General features: G+C 47.2%; 2 protein-coding genes across 2 annotated transcripts in view; one reads left to right on the top strand and one right to left on the bottom strand.

The window, feature by feature from the left end:
- Window positions 1-233: 233 nt before the first annotated feature.
- LOC132072635 (multiple epidermal growth factor-like domains protein 9) lies at window positions 234-13,969 on the top strand. Its single transcript, XM_059471081.1, has 9 exons — window positions 234-451; window positions 3,330-3,839; window positions 5,123-5,258; window positions 8,096-8,184; window positions 9,076-9,139; window positions 9,803-9,891; window positions 10,984-11,096; window positions 11,528-11,684; window positions 13,717-13,969. Exons 1-9 carry the CDS (start codon window positions 397-399, stop codon window positions 13,863-13,865), a joined length of 1,362 nt encoding a protein of 453 aa, XP_059327064.1. The 5' UTR covers window positions 234-396; the 3' UTR covers window positions 13,866-13,969.
- Window positions 13,970-16,193: 2,224 nt separating this feature from the next.
- The window catches only part of NSD2 (nuclear receptor binding SET domain protein 2), a 99,475-nt gene continuing 92,728 nt past the window's right edge, over window positions 16,194-22,940 (bottom strand). The window contains exons 23-25 of the mRNA XM_059471000.1: window positions 22,178-22,284; window positions 20,721-20,925; window positions 16,194-19,826 (exon numbers count right to left, since the gene is read on the bottom strand). Of these exons, the coding sequence (XP_059326983.1) occupies window positions 19,561-19,826; window positions 20,721-20,925; window positions 22,178-22,284 (578 nt within the window). The 3' untranslated portion in view covers window positions 16,194-19,560. The remainder of the gene's footprint in view (window positions 19,827-20,720; window positions 20,926-22,177; window positions 22,285-22,940) is intronic.

Genomic DNA, 22,940 nt, shown 5'->3' with positions numbered 1-22,940 from the left:
TCTCTTCTCTCAGGAAATCCCGTGGGTCTAAGAAATTAAATCCTCTCACTTGACGAGGTCACGGGGGGCTGGCCCGCAGCCAGGCTGGGTTCCCATGCTGCTCTGCCCGTTCCTGCCCAGCAGCTCCTCCAGAACGCTCCTCACAGGGATTGCTGCAGCCTGGGAGGGCAGAGCTGCTCCTCTGGGTGCTCTGCCCTGAGGAGGCCGTGTCCTCTCAGACCTGCTGCAGTCTCTGAATATAAACCCCCCTTTGTTGGGCAGAGGGTGACTTGGCTGAGCCACATGATCAGTCAGGTGACAAAATTGGGCACCAAAGCAGAGCAGAATGAGCAGCTGGGTGAGGGCAGGAGCTGCTGATCTCGCCTCTTGACAGGCTGTGTTACTCCTCAGGGAAAAATGAGTGCCTGGCTCTGTCCTCTGCTGTGCAGCTTAACCATGGTGTGCTTAACAGGTAAGGCCTCCCAGCACAGGGATTATCTTCTCTGGGTGGGCACAGAGGGGGTGAAGCCATAGTGGGACTGAGGGAGCCCTGGGGTGAGGCTGTGGGCAGGGCTGGGGGAAGGAGGGAAGTGTTGAGACACAGGCAGTGGTGGAAGCGGGATGCTTGCAGTAAATAAAAAATTTGCTTTTACAGGAAGAAAAGGAAAGAAAAGAAATAGAGCTGTATTGCTCTGCATAGTAAGGATTTGCAGAGGCTTTGTCTTAAAGCCCAAAGAGCAGGATTGTAGGTTGGGAAAGATCAGCTCTCTGTCCTTCCCTGACTTCCTCAAGGCTCCTGTTTGTACCAAGGCGTCACATGCAAAATAACACATCTGTCAGGTTCCCCTGGAGATACTTCAGGTGATTCACAGTGCTCCTCAAAACAAAAAAAGGCTCTAGAAAGCAAAATCACTGTTCCATGACATAGACAGTGTAAGTGCAGGAGAGAAAATGCTTTGTCTGATGAAGCTGAGGTTGTTTGAGTACTGGTTTTCACACCTGTGACTGACTATAACTGGTAAAATACACAAATACTTTACTAGTGCTCAAAACTATTTTTTTCAGCCTTCTGACTTCTTTTTTTCTCTAGAAGTTGTTTAAATTATTAAGAAATACTGGCTACCAAAGGTTATTGATGGCTACTGAAGTTTTGCAAACAACTTTACTACTTTTGGTAACATGTTGTGGAAAACTGCTTTCCATTTTTAAAAATTCCTCTGAAGAGCACCACCATTTCACATTAAATCAAACCAACCAATGAAACATTCAGCTAAAAAAACCCAAAACAACAGAATTCATCCCGCTATGGGCAGCCCAAGTTGTTGAAACCTGTGCAGTGTCTCTGGCTGGCAGGGTTGAGCTGTTGGGGTCAGGAGGAGCTGTGGGAGGTCAGACTTTGATCCCAGAGATCCTTCTGAAAGGTTTTCCCTGGGAATTTGACAGTGCCCTTGCCTTACTGCTAGTGTTTATGTTAGGATCGGTTTAATGGATCTCAGGACTGACTCAGTTTGTTGCCAGAGGTGAGGAAAAAGCAAGCAGACTGGCTTCAACCCCTCAGGCAGGGGAGTCAGATGAGGGGAATTGTGCACCTTGGTCCTGGGTGGAGGTTTGGCTGCAGCAGGAGTGTCCTGGGTGGGCACTGTGGGGCTGCTCTCCCTGCCCTGGGACCAATGCTGGCACCTCTGTCCCTTGGATTTGAGCCTGGGGCAAGCCAGGGTGTTACAAAATGATCACTGCTAGATTTGGTGTCTCTGTTTTAGGGCCACAGCAAGGAAATGAGATAAAGTTCAGTTGGTGCTGAACATTATTGGCACAGTGCTAATAATGCAAGGTTGTGGGCTTGATCCACATATGGGCCATTCTCTTTAAGAGCTGGAGTCCACAATCCTCTGTGTGCCTTCCAACTCAGGCTGTTCTGTAAATTCTTTAAAACCTGAGCAGTGGCCCAGATGGCTGGGTGCTCATCTGCTTTACTCAGTAGTTACACCAAGATGGATTTTGGCACAAAGCAGGCGGTCAACAACAGGAGGGAGCACTCCCAGCAAATTGTCTCCATGTGATCACAACCCTATAAAGACTCTTTTATCCACTGTCCTGGTCCTGGTGCAGAACTTTAACTGGAGCTGCCCTCAGCTTGGTCTGCATGTTGGTGTTTGTACCAGGGTCGTGTCCACAGTGCCTGGCCTTGCATGGTGGGTACAGAATTAAGAGAGAAGTTCAAGGCTGGGGGTGGATCAGGGCTGGGGAAGAGCCTGCAGGGATGTGGGTCTGACACCTGGCAGCTTGTGCTGTCACCCCTCCTGTCACCCTGCCCGTGTCCTTCCTCACCCACATCCCAATGTCGGGCATCAGCTGCACCCTCTGACCTCCTGCAAAACCACAAACCAATTTCTCAGGAGTCCTTGTGTTTTCTGTGCCGCTGGGCATGGGTTGGCAAGGGGGTTTAGCAGGTGTGTGCTGCTGGAGAGAGCATTTACACCCCACAGCAGCAGCTCCAGTTGCCTACTGGTGCTGTGTAAGGTTGGGTGTTTTCAGAAGTTGCAGTGAATACTGAGGGAATCCCTGCCCTGAGTTCCTGAACCCAACTGGTGGCACAGAGGAGGAGCTGCCTGGTTTGGTTCTGCTTTTCTTACTTTGCTTAGTACCACACTGCTAAATTAGCAATAACCTGCTTCTTTCCATGCTCAGTTTCAGTTTCCTCTGTTAGAAACTGCAGGACATTACCCATGCTGTGCCAGGGGATGTCTTCCACCAGCAGAGGATGTTCCAGTCCACCCTGTATCACAGCAAAACAACCTGAGCTGCAGCAACACCTCCTTTCTCTACAGATTTCAGCAATCCTCATTCTGATGAGGGATTTCAGAATTAAAGCAAGTCTTGGCCCTCAGGCTCACTTCTGGTTACTGGAAGTACCCCTAGAACAGCTTAAAAGAGCCCTGAGCCCATGTCTTTCCTTGGCTGATCTGTTTGAGGGAGATGGGATTCAGCCAGCTACTTGACAAGCTTCTTAAATCAGATTGTCATGAGATCTCAGTAAACAGTCTCTAGGAGCTAACAGAACTGGCTGCTTCAGGCAATTCTCACACCCATGAGTCAGTCCTCCCAGACACTGGCATTTACTTATTTGTGGCCTCATGGACCCACTAATTTATATCCTTGGTAAGTCTCTCGTGTGCCAGACGTGCTCAGATGCTGCCTCAGATCCTTGCTCTGTAGTGGAGCTCAGCAGAGGCGAGTTTCTGGACATCAAAGGCCCATGGTTTAACCAGTTGATAAAGACCTAAATGAGAAGCCATGATTAAAGAGAGAACAATAATTCAACCATTAATTATGTTTTTTTCTTCCCTTAGGTATTGCTTTAGGCCAGACAACCAGCACTGGGGTTCCCATTGGATCCACCCCAGCACCTCCCAGTACAACCAGCACTGGGGTTCCCATTGGATCCACCCCAGCACCTCCCAGTACAACCAGCACTGGGGTTCCCATTGGATCCACCCCAGCACCTCCCAGTACAGCCCCTGCTCCAGCCTCTGCTTCCCCAGCTGCTGCTGCAACACTCTCAGCTGGACTGACAGCAACCACTGCAAGCCCTGCTGCATCCACAGCAGCTCCATCTGCTGATCCAAGCACAAAAACCCCTGCCCAGGCTCTGCCCTCCACCACGGGGACTGTCCCCACCTCTCAGACTTCAGCACTGGCAGCCACATCCAGCAGTGTCCCAGCGTCCCCTCCAGGAGTGACCCCATCCCCTGGGCTCCCATCATCAGCTCTGCCCCCCAGCACCCCCCAGGCCTCCAACTGCAGCACAGAGAATGTGACAGCCTGTGTCCCCTGCCCCCCAGGGACAGCCCCCACACAAGGTAAGGCTCCCTGCCCTGGCTGCTGGGTTGGAGGAAAAGGGATTTCTCAGGGCTCTTGTTCTTGTCTTGGAAGCTTGGACAGGCAGCAGGAGAGGGATTTAATTAATTTCACCCTCCTGAAATCAAAGGCTTGGTCTTTCCTGGCCTTGTGCTGTGCTTTGGTCTTTCTGAGGCTTCCCCATGGGGTGACAAAGTGGTCAGACTGTGGCACAAAGTGTAACACAAGTCCAGTTTGATTTATTGGCAGAACATCATTCTGGGCTCCAGGGCCAAATACAAGGCCAATATCCAGCTGTCTTGAATGTTTAAAGAGAATCTCTGCTGTGGGAGACAGCCTTTTTCCATGGCCTTGAGAAAATACTTGATCAACCACTACCACCCCCTCCCACAAAAAAAATCTCAGAAAAAGAAAGTAATTCTCCAAAATACAAGCCATGGTTTTTTTTGGTTTGTTTTTTTTGTTTTTTTTTGTTTTTTAAATTTTTGCTTATTCCCTGTGCTGCAGGGAACTTTTTAAAAGCAGCTCTAATGCTTTAGGGTGAATCTGCAGAGAACAGGAGCTATCTCTCACCTCCCTTTTATGCAGGATCTTCTTAGTCAGGGCCTTCTCCTCTTGCCTGTGTTGGTGGTGCAGCTGCAGTAAATCCACCCAGTTCCTCTGAGTGGCTGGGATTGGTTTTGTGGAGCAGAGAGGGGTAGAACTTGCCTGCTGGGAATGCCATGGTACCTGTGCTCAAAGAAAAATTGCTGCTGCTTTAGGCAGATCCTTGACTCTGGGGCTTCATTCATCAGGTCAGCTTCTTATAAGCTTAAATTACCAGTGATCTGAATAAGTGTATTGGGGTTTTGGTTTTTGGTTTTTTTTTAATTTTGGGGTTTTTTTTGTTTGGTTGGTTTTTTTTGTTGTTGCTGGTTTGGTTGGGGTTTTTTGGTTTTGGTTTTATTTTTTTTTCTTTTTTGTATCTCTTTTTTGTGTGTTGGAGGGAAAACAAGGAAATTTTTCCTGACTGGCCCCTCAAAGAAGGAAAAAGCAGTCAGCTTAATTACTGGAGTTCCACACTGATAGCCTTGACTCCTTAGATCATCTTGTGGCTGTCTGCAGCTTGCTAACAGTGGACAGCAGCATAATTACATGTACATTGCAGTTTCTACCATCTGTGAGTGCCTTGCCAGGGCAGCTGCATGCCAGAGCTCCTGCCTTTGTGGCAGTGACCTGTCCTGGGTGACACAGGGGTTTCAGTCAAGTCCTGCCCTCCTGATCCTGACTTTCTGCCCCACTTTAGGCACCCTGAGCTGCTCATGCTGCCCGGGGGGAGCGTGCAGTGACCCCGGTGCCTGCAGCCCCTGTGCCCCAGGGCAGCACCAGCCCCAGAGTGGGCAGCCCTCCTGCCTGCCCTGCCCTCAGGGCTCCTACACCAGGTGAGTGCCGAGCCCCTGCGCGTGGGAGCTGCATCATAACCACAAAACTCTTCCCAGCCAGGAAAATCTCCTCCTTTGGGTGTGACAGTGGTCACAGGGGTTCTTGGATCAGGGGAGAGATGGGAATGTCGACTCCATGTTCGGAAGGCCTGATTTATTATTTCATGAGATATCTATTACATTATAACTATACTAAAAAGAATAGAATAGAAAAGAATGAAAACAAAAGCAGCTGGCTCGGACAGAGAGACTCAGCTCTGCCGTGAGTGGTCACTGAATCCAAACATCCACACGAGACCAATCACGGATCCACCTGTTGCATTCCACAGCAGCAAATAACCATTGTTTACATTTTTGTTTCTGAGGCCTCAGCTTCTCAGCAGGAAAAATCCTAAAGAAAAGAATTTTCACAGAAGATGTCTGCGACATTCGGGCTGTATCGCCGGCTGGGGGCTGTGTACAAATCTCAGACGGGACGGGGCTGCTGTGGAACCTGCCTTGAGCTGTTTTATTTGTCAGCATCACTCTCATTACATGGTTATGACAATAGGAAGATGCCATCACTCACATCTCAGGCAGCAGACAAAGAACTTAATGTTACAACTCACTTTATAAGTTTTTTGACCAATCACACAAACCAAAAGCACATTGACAGTAGTTCCATCCAACCACTATAAGCACATACCTTTGGTTAAACACTGCCTGCTTATTTCAAATATGATACCTACTTGTAAGCCTTAAAGTACAATGCACAGAGCTCCATTGTTAAGCTTCAAACTTCCTAATATCTTGCTAGATAAACTTTTCTGTAGCTTAGGGAGTTATTCTAGACAAGCGTTAATACACAGACCATTGTTCTATTTGTCCTTGCTTTTCTACTTTCTAAATAATTTTTCTGCTGACCTATCCCATGGCTGCTGCTTAGCTCTAATCCCAGTTCTGCTGTCTCTGAGGCCTGCCCTTTGCAGCTTTCCCAAAACCCTCTGATTTTGTGGATTCCTACAGGCTGTAGGGAATGTGCTGCCAGGGCTGTTTCTCAGAGGCTGAATTCTCCTCATCAGGAAAGCTTGGTGTGGATGTGCTTGTGCTGAGGCTGTCCCTGTGTGGTCTTCCCTTTTTTACCCTCATGCCTTTTGTCTGCACTGAGGGAACATGTTGTTTTGTGGCGGGGAGGTGTGAGTTTATCTCTTCAGCTTTTCTCTGGGATATGTCTGACCAGCAGGCTCCATCTCCCTGCTTTGCCCAATTCCTTCCTCAATCCCTGTTTTCTTGCCCCTAAGGCATCTCATTACATTTGAGTTGCTGGCATTTAAAGCAATACCCTCAGCTGACAGAGCGTGGAAAAGCTGGCAGGACAGGAGCCCAGCCTTACAATTCCATCAGGCTGCCTGATCCAGGGATGCTGTACAATGTCCCCTGGCTGTGGGGACATGGCATGTGCTGCTCTCTCCACTCCTATTGGATTTTCTCTTGCTATATCCGTGTCTGCAAGCAGTCAGCTGTGTCCTTTATGGGGTGGCAAGGACATCAGGGGTGGGAAGAGCCTCTCAGGGCTGTGTCCATTGAGGAGCTGCTCTGTTTGGCTCAGTCCTGGGCTGTGGGAAGGGTGACCTGATTGTGCACCTTGTTGGCAGCAGCCCCTGAGCTTGAGGTGCCAGAGGATCTCCCTCTGTGCTCCCCTCTGTGCTCTGTCCTCACAGTTTTTGTGCTGTGAGGACCTGCCTTAAAAATGTGCCCCCAAACTGCTTTAAAAACCAGCCAGGAGCAGAGTCAGGGCACACAGAGCTGCTGCTTTTGGGATGTGGGAGAGGGACCAGAGAGGGCCAGCAGCCCTGCTGGGCTGGGTGTGCCACGGCAGGGACCAAAAGGGGGGATCTGGGGGTGCAGGGGTGCATGGCCATCTCCTGGTGCCTGCCTGGGCCTCAGGGCTTCAAGGGGACCATTTAACATTTCTGTGCTCTTTGGAGAATTTGGCCTTCCTGCAGCTTTGAGAGGCTCTGGCTGGCCCAGGCCCTGCATCAGTTTGTTTGCAGCAAAGCATTTGCTGTGTTTCCAGTTGCTTTTGTGGGGTTTTGGTTGTTTTTTTGGTTTTGGTTTGGTGGTTTTTGGTGTATTTTTTTTAATTTTATTTTTTCCCTGCAAATCTCATGCAGCCCTGCAGTTTCTGAAGGAATTAAAGATCATGTCCTTGTTTTCCTCCAAAGCATCTCTGAGTATGTTATCAAATTCCTATCCCCACATACTTGTTGAGAGGAATTTGGCTCTGTTAGTGATGGATGTAAAAGCTTCCTCTTTGCCTGCCTTTGCCTCACTCATTTCCTCCCCTCCTCCTGACATGTTCCCTCCCTTTTCCCACAGTCCCTGCTGTTTAAAGTCAGGGCTCTCTCAGGTCACTGCCTGTGGTTTGGGTCCCTTTTTTCAGCTCCTCATTCCCAGCAATGAGGGAGGAGCAGCTCCTTTGGAAATCCCTGAGGGATGCTGAACAGCAAACACCTTCCCTATTCCATTTTCAAGAGTGGATTTAAGAGTCTGACTTAAGCCAAGGACTTTAGGTCTGACCACAGCATATTTTTCAAGACCTTCAATTCAGATGGTCCCTTTCCATATTGCCCACAGGCACAGGGCATCTCTAATCCTAATAACACAGAAAAATTCAGGTTTTTAGTGGACCTTTAATATCCAGGTGAGTTCAAACCAAAGTTTTCCTGCCTGAACTCCTTTTTCACAATTGCTCTATTTCTAGACTAGTCAGTGTCATGTTCTGCTCTGTCTTCTCCAAGTGGATGGAGGCTTGGGTGACCTAAAATTGTGTTCCTCTCTGCTCCCTTCCCTCCCAGCCTCCCAAGGAGCTCCGTGTGCCTTCCCTGCCCACCAGGACATTTTACTAATGAGTCTGGGGCTGCAGCCTGCAGGGCCTGTGAGCGAGGTAGGGTTTGGTCTGTGTTCAACCCAAGTGCATTTTCATCACATGATGCTTTTTCCCAGGGGCAGATGCAATTACCAGGTAACTTAAAAGCACTGAAGGGTAAACAAGCTAAAAACAGCCCAGCAGATCTCTTCCCTATTCTGTTTTTTTTTTTAAATGGAAAGAGCAGATCTCAGCCATGCTTGTTTTTGCAACAAGTTAATGCCAACTCTGCAATGAAAAAAGTTTTAGGAAATTCAGTTTTAGCACAATGGGGGAGCATTGTTAGGAAAAAAAATATTCTCTATTTCTGATAGCAAAAATGAATATAAACTGTCTTTGTTTTCATTTAGGCAATGTTCTGCATTCTGAATATTAAGTGTAATACTTTCCTTGTTTTCCACACATTAAAACTGGGGTTTTCAAGAGGAGCTGCTTTGCACCTGGCTAATGCCACTGCAACCTGGTGCAGTGTGTTTGCAGATGGGGTAACAGCATGTGCAGAACAGCACCTGCTTATGCAAAACCCCAATTAGCACATGCAGTGCAGCAGCTCCTCTGCACCCAGGCTGGGTCCTGCTTGAGCATTCACAACTGTTCCTTGGAAATCTACCCTCTGAGCTGCTGGGCTGTGCCCAAAACTTGGCTGTCACTTGCTGTGTTTGGGAGGAACACCAGGGGAATCTGCCAGAGCCCTCCATGCATCCCTCAACGTGGCAGGGGTCAGCAGGGAGCTTGCATTGCTCTTTCAGAGCTTTGGACAAATATAACCCCAAATTCCCTGAAATGCCACCTGAAGCGTCTTGTGGGGAGTTGTTTGGTTGTTTGTAAAATGGACATGAGCACAGTGATAACAATGTAGGACAGAGATGTGGAGGTAGCATCCTGAAGCCTTGCCCTTCTCTTTTCCAGGCCATTATAGCTCCAAGCAAAATGCAGCTTTTTGTCTGCCTTGCCAGCCAGGATCATTCTGCAAGTAAGGAGCTCCAGGGGTGCAGGGGGTCACAGGGACAGGGAGGGGGGTTCTTTTAGCCCCCACTGAGCTGGAACCAGGAATGTAGTGCCCAAAGTCCCCTGCCATTTCAGCTCTAGGGTGGGGCTTCCAGCAACCTCCTCAAGTCTCCCTGACCATGCATGGGGGTTGGAGCGAGATCATCCTTGAGTGTTGTCATTAGAGTACGAGAGTTCTATTGTCAATACATTGCAAGGGTTCCATATTGCCAGAGTTTTGTACTTCCTTGATGTTTCTCGCAGGCAGCTCCTCCAGGCACTGACTCTTCCTTGTCCTCACAGCAGCCTCTGACTCCAGTTCCCCCAACCAACCAATCCACTCTTTTATAACACGCTTCTGACTGGCTACAGCTGTGGCCTGTTAACATCAGGCCTGCTCCTAATCCTTAATAACTGGTTCAGCTGCAACTCTTTAGGGGGTAAGATTACATTCTATGTTCCATCCCGCTACACTTGACGTCCCTTCCAATCAGACCATTCTGTGGTTCTGGGTGACAAACTGCACTGCAGACGGACGGACACCCACAGTGCAGCAAAGGTGGATCCTGGAGCCTCCAGGCTGTCAGAGCAGGCTGTGGTGGGCTGGGCAGTGCAGATCCCACAGCGTGTCCTGCTCCTCTCCCTGCAGCACCAGCGGCTGCTCCGGCTGCCGGCCCTGCCCTGGGGGACAGGAGGCGCCTCGGGAGGCGGCGGAGACGTGTGAGACCTGCCCGGCAGGTAAGGGAGAGGCTGTGCCCAAAGTGGGGCTGTGCCAAAAGTGGGGAGGCTGTGCCAAAAGTGGGGCTGTGCCCGAGGGGAGGCTGTGCCCAATGTGGGGCTGCGCCCAGTGTGGGGCTGTGCCTGTGCCCAAAGGGAGCACAGCTCCCGCTCCAGGCTCATTCCAGACCCATCTCAGCTGGCCCTGCAGGGTCCCTGCAGGCAGAGCTGGGCCCTGGCATGAGGGATGTGCTGGGGGGTTTGTCTGGGTGCTGGTGGAGGTTGTGCTGTGCCAGGCTGGTTCATGAGTGCCTTGGGGCTGTGTTGGTCCTTGGCACACCCAGGAGCCCAAATCCACAGCTGGTACCGGCTCCAGCAAAGAGCACCTTGCCCGTGGTGGTGGCTTTGCTGAGGAAAGCCCAGCCTTGCTGTCACTGATGGATTTTCTGCAGGGGCAGCCTGGGGTAAAGGGACATGGGGAGGGGATGTGAGGCAATGGCCGAGCTCCCTCCTGTGGTCTCTGAAACACCCCAGGCTGCCCCAGCAGGGCTGGGCAGGGACTCAGCCACCCCCATGGCAGGGACCAGCCTCCCTGGACACAGCCTCAGGCTGTCTCACAGCCCAACTGCACTTTAAACATTGCAGGAAAGCATTTTACCACTGTGAGACTTGGAACTTCTGTGACCTGTCTCTCCCACAAAGGTTGGGAAACTGAGCTGTGCTTTGAAGTCTGCTCAGCAAGTTTCAAACAGCTGGAAAAGGTGTTTGAATCCAGAATTGGAGAGGATGAAACACTGCTGACCTCCAGTTCCCATCTTCCCCTACATTAAAGCCAGAACTCAGTGCTAAACCCTCTCCCACCTACTCCTACTCACACTGCTCTGTTTGCCAAGGTCTCACCCCAAATTTTCTTTAGTCCCTCTGTCCCTGTTTGTTCTGCTCTGACCCTTTGCCACTGAACCAGGACCAAAGTCCAGGCTCAGCTTTTGTTATGCACATGAGCACTTAATGCTCTTTCTCCCCGTGGCTCTGAAAGCTGATTCATTCATATGCAATTGCAGATGTCCTGGGGGTTAGTCTCAAATCTTAATATTGTGCTTATTTGCTGTTCAGGTACATTCAAAGGTGCCAATGACAGCAGATGCAAGGCCTGCAGGACAGGGGAGTACCAACTACAGCGGGGCAAGGAGAGCTGTGAGCTGTGCCCAGAAAATCACTACTGCCCTGTGAGTCCCCTGAGCAGCTGGGACAGCCTGTGCTGCCCAGAGCTGTCCCACACAAGCTAAATACCCCTCAATTAACACTTCCTTTTTTCTTGTTATCTGAGCTTCCTTTCTCTTAAACATAGACAGGGCTCTGATGCAGGGAATAATTAAAATGATGATTGCAGGAGTGTGCTGGAGCTGCCTGCTCTGGCTGGGGCATGAGGGGGTGGTGTGTGCATTAATGAGGGGTTTGAGGTACAGACTTGCTGTGTAACAACCCCTTCTGCTCCTCCCCACACTCCAACACTGAAGGAGCACACAGGGCTGGATTTAATGATGGCAGGGTCATTCCTTCATTTATTTTTTTCACCCCTCTAATCCTAAAATGTCACCTCCCTTTGCCCTGGTCACCTTGTGCAGTTTGCTGGTGCTGATTTACTTCTCTTGGGCAGAGCCCGGGTGTGAAGCCAGTGAAGTGCCCCCCTGATGCCTTCTGCCCCCGGGGCAGCGCGGAGCCCACCTACTGCATGGAGCTGTTCCTGTACAAGGCAGGGGACTCCTGCCAGCTGACCCCTGCCACCGTCATTGTCCTGGCCACCTTCTCAGCAGGTCAGTCTGGGTACCCTCAGGCACTCTCTGGGTGGTGTGTTCTGTGTTTCTGGACGGCAGGATTTCTAATCAAAGTCCTTCTGCAGCTCTCAGTGCCAGTGCTGTCCCTGGCTCTGAGGGAAGGTGGCACAGTGCTGAATGGTTGTTGTTTGTCCCTGGGAGGCAGGGATGTGTGTGGACCCTCAAACAGGGATTCCTTGGCTGCACCAAAGTAAGAAAAAAGACAGTTTCCTTTTGGTGTGTTTCCTGAAAGCATTCCTGCCTTAAGTCATGCCACAGCCTCCAGCAGAATGGGGAGCTGCTGGCTCATGCAGTGCTGCTGCATTGATGCCAAATGTTGCTTGTACCCAAGAGTCAGGAGCTGCTGAGTGTGGGGAGCATCCCTCCAGATGCACCTGCTGTGAATCAGCTCACTGGGGCAAGCTAATGAGGGGGTGAGCTTTTCAACTGGGAAGCTGCACCATGACTAATCATTCCAAAACAATGAATATGCATTTTGAGTCTTAGGAAAGGGAAAAATAGAGTTCTCTCGTTTTTTAATCAAAGTTGGGGGGAGGTTTAATCAGAGAATTATGATGAAAATGAGCAACTATTGGTGCTGTGGATTGCAAGAAGGTCAGATGAGGAAGCTGGGAGGAGGAATCTGTCTCCTGTGCCCAGAGAGATGAAGACAAATCCCTAAGTGCCCTTACACTACCAGAGATGAGAATCTTGTGTCAAGAGAGCCAAGTCATAGAGATAAGGCATCAGAGGATAAAGAATATCCAACAAGCCTCACATTCACAGTTTCTGTGTTTCAAGTGTATTTTATGTCCTTCCTGAAGACCCATGAAGACTTTTATGTGCTTCCTGAAGACTCCACTTAGCTGGCTGTTGTTGAAAGGAGAGAGGAGAGGTTAAATGCATGTGTTACAAGTCACACAGCAAAGCTGCTTCTCCCCCAAGATGTGTGTTCCCATCACCCTTGTCTCCTGGCAGTGAGCAGGGGACAAGGACAGCAGGGTCTGCAGGAGCTCCAGCAGCACCCTCGGAGGGTGTCCCCATGGGGCTGAATGCCTGGGGGAGCAGATGAGGGCTGTTCTCACAAGCTGCAGCTTGGAGCCATGAGAAAGGCCCTCCCCTGACCCCTATCCCCTTGTGCCAGGCTGTTGTCCAAAAATCTGCCAAAGCAGATGCCATCTGAAGCGAGTGTTAATTTGAAAAAGTAGATTAAACTGAAGGATATGAAAAGACTGCCCAGAGACAGACAATGGCCCATTAAGCAGCATTTGTGATAAACAAGTCTGAGGGTCAGGGAACAGCATTCCTGCCTCTCCCAGAGCTTGCAGCAGAGAGGGGGAAGGAAGGAGCCCACGCAGGAACCCGTGAGTTTTTCACGGCTGGTCTCACAGATCAAGTGTTTGCCATGAGGCTGTCTGCTCACACAACTGAAATTTGGGTGTATTTGTCTGGCCATATTGCATCACAGAGACAGATTTGTGCTCTTCTGTTCAGATCAGTTTTCTCTGGTGATGCTTCTGCCAGAAACAAATGAGCAGAATGTCGCACCACTTGAGATTTGGCAATTACTTCCATGTCTATGCCCAATCCAAAAGTAATTTTTCCTGACAGCCCTGATCTCAGTCTAGACTCAGAGTTAATCTAGGTTAGTTACTACTTCAGTGTGAGTGCTGCACAGAGCAAACTAATTTCTCAGCAAGATCGTTTTGGTGGGGTCTGCAGTGAATAAGATGCCAAGTGGAAAACAGTTCTGGAGAGTAAATGGGAGTAGGAAAGCAAGTTACTGAATTATTTAATTAAAACTTGTCATTATTCCTTGCAGAGTTAAGCTGAAAACTGCCGAAGTTGAGTGTTTTTAGTGCTAGTGGAACCTTTTCCCCCCTCTTTTTGGAGGGGGACAGAGTATGTAGGAGGAAAAAACTCCTTATTTTACCAGAAGAGAATAGCTGAGTTGAGAACCCTTGGAGCAAACATCACCTGATACTTTACTTTCCCATCTGTGAATAACTACCATTCCTTCCTTCCTTTCCAGGAGGAATCCTTGTTGTGTTTCTGATCATCCTGAGGAGCCGACAGGAGCACGGCAGGAGCTCCCTGAAGTCGCCGCTGCTGCCCCGGGGCTCAGGGCTGGGCTCCTACGGGGGCACGGAGCACACGGAGCCCGTCTATGCTGGCTGGTAGCTCTGCCAGGCCAGCAGCCTCTCCTTCCCCTGGGGCAGCACTAATGGGGCTCTGGGCAAGGTGTTTAACCATGAACAACCTACTTCTGTACAGCTAAAATCAGTGCTGGGGAATAAAACTCAGTTTTTGAGTTGTGGCTACTTGTGCAAACCAAGCCAGCCCCTGCTCTGCTGCACTGGGCTGATGGGAAAAGTCTTCCCTTTCCAATTCCCAGCTTCCTTCACAAATACTTTCCTTCATAAATACTTTTCTCTTTGCATCAGGGAGAAAAAAGCCCCAAAAAGCAATCAATCCTACCTGTTTCTCCATTTTAATAGTCAGCTCAACAGAGTGAGGAGTGACTGCTCATTATTGAGGTCCCTTTGATACAACACTCGTTTCCACCCACACACAAACTAACATGAATATACCTCCTTTTAATAACATGCAATTTTTTGTTTTGTTACCCATTCTCAAAGTTTTAGCATAAGCACAAGTCAAGGGAAGGGATCCTAAAGCTCTCCCCTTCCTTTCAGCTGTGGGCAAACGTGCAACAAAAGAAATGGTTGATTCCTGGACCAAAGTCCCTTTTGTTTCCTGCTGCCAGGTACAGGCGGTGCTCAGGGTGGAGCTACAAAGGAGCAGCAAGGTGCAGGCACAGAGGATGCCCTGTCCCTTTCTGCATCCTGAGGGGCTGTAGGAGACCCCTGCCCAAATGCCTGGGCAAAGTTCTGTCCCTGGTCCTGGACGCTGCAACCCCACCCAGGAGAGCAGCAGAGTGGTTGTGCCTGTTTGCTGTGGCACTCCAAGCCCTCCTCTGTGCACCCAGCCCAGTGTAACCATCTGGTTAAACTGATATGATTTGTATTTTCCAGAGATGATTCCTGTGTGTGGCTGGTTGACTCTTAATTTGTTGTTTGCTCTGTGTCCCCTGTTATGTTTTTCTCTTAGCCAGCATCCCAGGCAGTCAGAAATGCCCAGAAAAAATTCAACATCACCTCTACTGGAGCCAGTGCCAACTGCTCCATGAAACCAGTACCTGTGGCCTCTTGACCTTCCCACCTTGTTTTCCTTTTCCTGCTGCAGTGACATTCCCACACAGGTGCTGTGTGAGCCCAGCCCAGCCAGCTGTGACCCTGTGTGCCAGTGCTGTGCTTCAGCAGCTCTCCATGGCCAGTAGAAACAGAGTCTCTGTCAAAAGAGCCACGATTTTAAATGGCTCTGCACAGAGGTGGTGGCAGGTGTTACTTCTCTCTGAATCTTGCAGCAGCACAGATGGCTGAAGGAGCCTAGCTGTGGGGGGTTAAGTGGTTCCTGCCCTCAGCTGCTCATTCTCCTCTCCCCAGGGAAGGTGTTAGAAGTTTTTAAAAGAATTTATAGAATTTATCAGTTCTCTGATCTCCATCAGGTGAGGAACTGTGTGCAAGAGTGGCACATCAGCCATTGTGGGTGCCCAGAGAAGCTGTGGCTGCTCATCCCTGGCAGTGTTCAAGGCCAGGTTGGAGGAGCCTGGTCCAGGGGAAGATGTCCCTGTCCATGGCAGGGGGTGGAAGTGGAAGGTCTTTAAGGTCCCTTTCACCCCAAACCATCCTGTGATTCTGTTCTGGATCAGCAGCAGGAGGGATGGTTCCTAAAGCCCTGCCCAGAGCCAGCAGGGGCAGAGCTCCATGCAGCCTCTCCCACTGCTGATTTAGGAGACACATGAAGCTTCTCCCTGGCCCAAGGCTGTGCTTTTCCCCAGAGCAGCACAGGGACACAATCCTGCTGCACAGCACCAGGTGACCTCAGCAGAACCATCAGCCACCAGTATCAAAGATCTCTGAAATGCTTTTATAAAAATTGTAGCTGCTGTCACACACGGGAGACTCCAGAGGGGAAGCCAAACCAGACCCAAAAAAAACTTTGTGAAAAAGCCAAAGAGTCAAACTCAGACTTGAGCAAGCAGGAGCAGCATTTGTGACAGCAAAAGGACCCTGGGGGAGCAGAGCTGGCTGGGCTGGGTAGCCCCAGCTCAGTGGCACAAAAGCCAAAAGTCATGAGCAACAGAGAGCAGCACTGGAAAAAGTGAACTGCAAGAAATGTCAGCAGTTCTGTGACAAGCAAGAGTGTGAAAACAAGCCACAGCACAATCATTATCACCTCTGTCGAAGCATAAAAACAGCATTTCCAGTGCATCTCTTATGTAGGCCTGAAATGCAAGTTTTCCCTATGAGAGAACAAAGCCCTCACTGCCAAACCATGCTTGCTCAGGATGTATCAATTCCACTTTTTTCTTTCAAGGAAAAAAAAAAAAGTGCCAAAGTAAGTATATAGAGCTGTTTTACAAAAGAGACTTAGCAACTTCTTAAATAACTAGGAATAAAATTCAACATTTAATAAGACATTGAAGTTTCTCAAGCAGTCAGACATGGAATAATGAGACTCAACAATGTGGAAAAATCCCATTAATACATATTTCAAGATATTTTGCTTTTCCAAGTAATTCAAATAAAAAACCTCCTAAAACCTGACCATGAACACAAAGCTATTGAACAAAACAGACATTTACTCTGATTACTTTTTCTAGGCTGTATGAAAATACATCTAACATACTCAACTGAAAATTGTTTCCATGCTTGCTCATGTGATAAAAGAACAACAAATTCTGAAATTGGCTGTCATGTATCAGCTTTTGCTAAAAAAGGAAAGACATTTTGCTACTTTGATGGGCAAGACACAAAGAACATCATTTAAGGCCACATAATATGCCACAGTTAATGTTGTTTAGATTAATTTATAGCAGAAAATCCTTCAAGTTGCTGAATGCTAAAAAGTACTGAGTTGCATCATGAGAAAGCTCAAGTCTTAAGGATTGTTTTACCTTGGATTTGAACAGAGGGAGAAGGAAAACAATGTCACAACTTTTCTTCTGTCTTCTTTTTTAAACAAAACTTCAGCCTGTTTTCCCAGGCTGCAGAGCAACAGTACAGAAGCCTTCATTACAATGCACCTAAACCCCACCTGTCCTGGGACAGGAACCAAAACTCTCCCAGATCACACCTGAGTGCCTGAGCTGAGCCAGGGGGTATAAGGGAGAGAGAATTGGATCCACGTTCCTGCTCAGGAAGGAATTCCCAGAACTCCCAAGTGCCCTCCTGGCCTGCAGCCCCAGGGATGCAGAGTCCCAGGGCCCAGGGCAGGGAGAGGTAGAAGAAGCAGAAGGACAAACAGCCCCTGGCTGAGATCTGTTTATGTGAACAGTCCCTCTGTCCCCACAGACAGACAGACAGACAGACAGACAGAAGGGGTGTCCCTGCTGCATCCTGCTGTGCTGGATGTGCTGGGGAGCCCCGAGAGCCCAGGGCTGCTGGCACTGCAGGCTGTGCCTTCTGCAAGTGGGGATCTGCCTCTTGGGACCTGGGGCATCACAGTTCCACAGTGGCAGAGCTGTTACACATGGAGAGGGAAAAGAAACAAAACAACTAAAACAAAAAGTTAACAAATTATGAAAGCAATGGAATGTAAAGGAAAAATTTTATAATAACTTATTTAAAGGTATTCTTACAAAGCCTTCCTTACATGGTATAGTATTCAAAGAATGGTCCCAATGACATCCAATTCCTTCATTTTGTTTTAAAGCAATGAGGAAAATATTTCTGCTTTACTACCTGACCTCATTTTCCTTCCCTTGAAACCCATTGTTAAAGAAACATCCATAATATAATTTTTTTGGTTTTGATTTTATGCACAGGACTGTTCTTCAGCCCCATGGCAGAGAAAAAGTTTCCCTCAAAATCAATTAAAGAATCTTGAATTTTAACTTGAGTGCAAGGCTTGGCATATCATTTAAAAAAATGCAAACATGTAACACTTCCCCTGATTTTGAACTCTGCTATTTCTTCAAAATAATTTTAAAAAAATTAACCTTCCAACAGTGTTTATAAAAACTGATTCAAAAAACAAAGCATTTTGGTCACCAAACAGAAACCAAAGTGTTCATCACAGGGCAATGCAACATTTATAACCTCTTTCAATTAATATCTTCTAATAAAACCAGACCTTTTACATGTTGGGAATAAATGGGGGTTTTGGCAATTCCAAAAACTAAATCAAATCCTGAAGAAATACCTTGGGAAAAAAAACCATACACTTCCATGATACAGCAAGGCTTCATTTTCAAAAGGGCTACACAGAGTTCCTGCACTATGAAGGGCAAACTAAGCTAGAACATACTCAAATGGCTCAGTGGACATGGAGGTGCTTATGGAGGGTGGGTCACAATGGCAAAAATCAAAATGTGCTTGGGATGCTGCCTGATCACACACCAAGGATGTGCACTGGGAGGAAAACTGGCACAGATGTTTCTCTTTACTTTTTTTTCCTAGTTCCAGTATTAGCTCTGTCAATAAGTGTTGTATGTTCACCTCACTGTGAGTCACTCAAGCTAACGGGGGTGAGGAATTCAAAACAGCTTTGCTGACACAACACAGCTGTGACAGGATAGTCAAGAGCAGAGCTGCTAGAAATGTAACAAAAAAAAATTAGTCTGTCAAGTAGCCATTTTTGTAGAAACTTTATGCAAAGGAACAGAGTAAGGCTACATTTCAAAATTTAGCATCAAAATTCTTACACACTGCTTCAAAAATCTATTTTCCTTTTGTTTTGAATTTAGTTTTTGCACTTCAATCAAGTTTCGCTTTCTGTTTCATTCATGGGAGTGATTTTGTTCCTTGCTGGGCATTTTTTGCATTATCACAAAGTTGAAATACTTGGACTCCAAGCATTCCAAAGAAAAGTTTGCCTCTGCATTTTACCTCCCATTGAGGAAAAAAAAAAACAACAACAACTACTTTTTTCCAAGTAATAGCTTTTGGAAGGTTTCTTTTTATTAAGACACAAAAATCCTAAAGTACTGGGCCTAGATTGGAAGACAATATCCCTTTAAGTCCTGGGACTAGACTGCAAAAAAATATCCCTTTAAGCCCAGACTTGCACAGCTCTGCAAGATCAAGTAACTTCATATTTTGCTGGGATGAACTACAGGAAAAAACAGTATAGAAAAAAATCTCTTACAGAGTCAGATTCCTCCTCTCTGGTACAGGGTGTGCCTTTCCCACCATGCACCACATTTCTTGGTGGAAGGATATTTATGGTCATGATTGTTTAAGAATAATTTTTGAAGAGCACAAACCCCTTGCTGTGAGTGTGGCTGTAGTGAGGGACACACCTGGGTCAGGACTGGCATTCAAGCACCTGCTCAGAAACACACAAGGCAAGCAAATCTCATTGGGACCACAGACCAAGCCATTTCTTACTCAAAAGGACTTGAGAACTAACGACTTCTTTCAAGGATATACTATTTTAAACATCTGTTGGTTGACAAATACTATCTCAAAAAACTATGTTTACGCCTACATGGTTTGATTTTAACCTACCTCCAACCAAGTATTTTGGAGGGAACATTTTACATTCGTAACAATTCAAGTGTAACTGTAATGCTGAGTAATAAGTTTGGTTTGTCCTGAAGTTTGCTGAACTATGCAGTTCGTTATCAGTGCAGAAGCAGCAGAAGACTGCTGTGGTTGGCTCAGTGGATTTATAAAAAAAACAAAACAAAAAAATCCCCCCCCCCCCACATTGTAACCTTTACAGAATATATGTAAAATTGTGTCCTTCCCTGGTCATATTCACAACTTATCTACAAGATAGTGTTAGCAGTAGCAACTGCAGTCCATGACTATTTGCATTCAGCTCTCATCCATCTGTTCCTCTTTCTCCTGGGCTTGAACTTGTTCAGTTTTTTGCGGGGTTTCTCAGTCTTCTGAGTTTCCACAGAATCCACCCCAAGAACGTGTTCAGAGCAGCATAACTGTCCATTCAAGGTAGAATTTAGCACTGTCCTGTCTTGGTGCTCCTTGCAGAAAGAGTTTGGGCAGAAGTGGCAGAAAGAAACAGAAGGTTTGCCACAAACATCACAGTGGTGCCAAGGACACTCCCACTTCCCTGCAATCAAAACCAAAGAGCCCATTAGTGGGGAGTAAAACACGGCATCATCTCCTCAAGGGGTTTTGTGTTGGAGCAGCTGAGCAAGGCACAGCTTTCCTGACAAAGCAAATGATAGCAACTACCAGGGCTGATCTCAACACCCAGAATGACACATCTTACTTGTAAAGCTCAGCTGGCAGCTGCAAGGAGCAGACTTGACACACTCATTCAAACACAGCAGTCAGCTCCAGCTAGAAGAAATGACTCGGGCTTCACTCAGTAGCATTTTACAGAACTTGCAGGCTGACAGAGCATCCAAACATCCAGTCAGCTGCTGCCCCCTCTTACTGCAGTCCCCTGTCTGTTGCCAGTCTTGCTCAGGAATGACTGGTGTCTTTCCCTTACAGCTGCTCTTTTGCCCCAGCATACCTTACCAGTCCTTGTTTTACTTGTTTCTGGGATAACAGGCTTTGCCTGCTTCCCTTCCTCATATCTCACCTGCCATGGCTGACTGGAACCAGGTAACTCCTGTGATATCTGGAACTGCAACCTGATGTCTGCTGCTCTTAATTTCCCTACTTGCCTTCTTTCAGAAGCTGCTGTTTCTCTTCTGGCTTGAACTCAAAGGGCTTCACGCATTTCTCAGATATAATCAACTGTCCTGTGGCAGGGCCATGGTGCTCCTACCAGGTGATGTGCTCAATTACCTACATCTGTAAAAGAAATGCCTCAATTTGCCAGAGAGGCTGGAGGAGGCCACCAATTTGTCTTCAAATCCAAGAGGAGCTGCTCCACATGATGCACAAGTGAAATTCCTGCCATACAAACCCAATGTTTTCAGGATGACACCCCTGACAAGGCTGCAGTAACTGAGGTACCTGCACAAGTTAATTAAACAAGTGTAAGACTCACCAAAAGGACGTTTCACCAAACCAAGGCAGGAGAGATGATAAGCTTTAGTACAAGATTTCCTGTCACACAGCACCAGCTGGCCTCCATCACCACAACGAAAACAATCATCTTCAGATTCTTTCTTCCCTTCATTTTTCGTTCTGCGTCTCCGTGTTCTCTTTTTGGTCTTTTTGCCTTTTTCTTCTGAGGCATTAGTGGAAGAATTCTAAAAGAGTAAGATATAAATCTGTAAATTTTCCTTTTGCAAAGGAAAAATATTACACAACCCTGCCAAGCTGTTGGCACACCTGGCAGACCGTGCACACAGCCAAGAACCTGACTTGGGGCAGACCTGCCCAGTGCCTCACTCTACTGATCTGTGCTCACAAAAAACCTACACTGACCCTTGAGGAAAGTCATCCTGAAACCACACCTTCTCCCTACAGAACCTTCCTACTGCAAAAAACCCTTCATCTTCTTGCAACTGACAAAAGGTCTTCCAATTTCCAGTCTAATCTACTTGTGGCTAATTTACCCTCATTATGTACTTGCACCACCAATCACTTCCATATCCATTCTTCTCTTCCAGTTGTGAATACTCATGCTGGAATTACTAAAACCTGTCCCCAGTTTTCTTTGAGTACCAGACAGCAGAACTTCAGGAAATGTAGCTAATGACAGAAAGAATATACCAAACCTCATCCCTATTTCAATCTGACTTCAATTCTGTGCTGCATGCACAGAAGCAGCTTTCAAGTGCTGCTTGCACTTTAACTCTCCTTCACCAAATCATAGAAAATGTTGGATGATTTTTCAACATCCCTACCATCATTCCCTCCCTCTCACCCCAGTAATCACTACCTACTTTCTTTTAAATTAGCCCATTCTATCTACCAATGAAGACAGACCCATAAAACTAAACTGTAACACTGAATTTCTTCATGGTTGTCTGTGTAAATGTTCACAGGCTTATGTGAAACCTCATTTAAGTCCACCTCTTAACAAAAACCAGCTGTGTGGGTTCTGAAGTCTCTCAGTCCACCCTCTGAAGTGGCTGGTCCTGAGCAGTGTGAAGGACCAGAGGGAAGTGCAGCTTTTCAACATCCACAGGTGGTACTTGTGCCTTCCCCCACACTCCTACGCCAGCCCTTCAGTCAGCTCCATCAATCTCTGCTGGATTACAGATTTCAAACTAACCCGGACAGGATTCATACAGATTATTTCTTGATATACTTTGGTAACTTTCTTCCACATTCAAAACTCACATTTTTTATTGTTCAGTTCAAATCAATTTTTTAAAATGAATCTTAGCAAAATAATCACACTGTAAGGTTTAAATGGGGGAAATATAAACTAGAATGTCAGAATAATCCCACTGGCCACAGTTAGGCACATTCTTAGTAATTTAAAGCTTCTACAACCCTTCCCCTGACAAGACTGTCAAAATCTCTTAGTGTATTACTTGATATATTACTTGCCTTTGGTCTGTCCCCAAGAAATCCACTGCAGTTTGGGGCACCACATTTGCAGACTGTTTTTTCATTGCCCAGACAGTCAAGGTTGTAATTAAAAGTCAGCTCCGTCCCTGAGTGTAAAAAGGACAAGGTAACAAATTTTATCAAAATTATTGCAAACAAATACAGCTGCTGCTATCTGTCTGCTGGTTTGGCACTTGTTTGCTGGTATATTGGCATAGGATGTTCCCTCTCTTTACTGCTCATAAGCACTGACAATGATTAACCAGATGCCCATATGTCATGGTATTTTATGCAATTACATTTTAAAATAAATTTGACTTCACAAAACTGTGCTGGTGTTTGTCCTTCACACATATTATATTCATCCATCTATCCAGCTAGATATAGCTGCAGATAGATAGGTATGTGTGTGAGCATGTATGTACACAAACCAGAAAACAGATACTTCTAAACAGCCTCCTACATCCACTCCTTAAGATTTTATGGTTTTGTTATGCATTTGAGAGCTCCAAAAAACCACAAAGTTGCTAAGAATACTTGCCCTAGAAGCAAGGAACAAAAAGCAGCCATGGGACTCACAATTAAAAAACACTAAAAATCTTTCTGATTTTTAGTGATCACAAAGCATCACAAAGCATCTCCTCTGCGTGCTGAGTCCTCTACAAAAATATTTGCACTGGATCAGTTAAACCATGACTGTCCCACCAGCAAATGCACAGAGTTTAACTGAGAGAATGAAAGCAAAGGCAGCTGAGCTGATGTA

This window comes from Ammospiza nelsoni, chromosome 4 (genome assembly GCF_027579445.1).
Source record: "Ammospiza nelsoni isolate bAmmNel1 chromosome 4, bAmmNel1.pri, whole genome shotgun sequence".
NCBI classification, from domain to species: Eukaryota; Metazoa; Chordata; class Aves; order Passeriformes; family Passerellidae; genus Ammospiza; species Ammospiza nelsoni.
The sequence above is the reverse complement of the archived record's forward strand: the minus strand, read 5'-3'. Positions and strand labels throughout refer to the sequence as shown.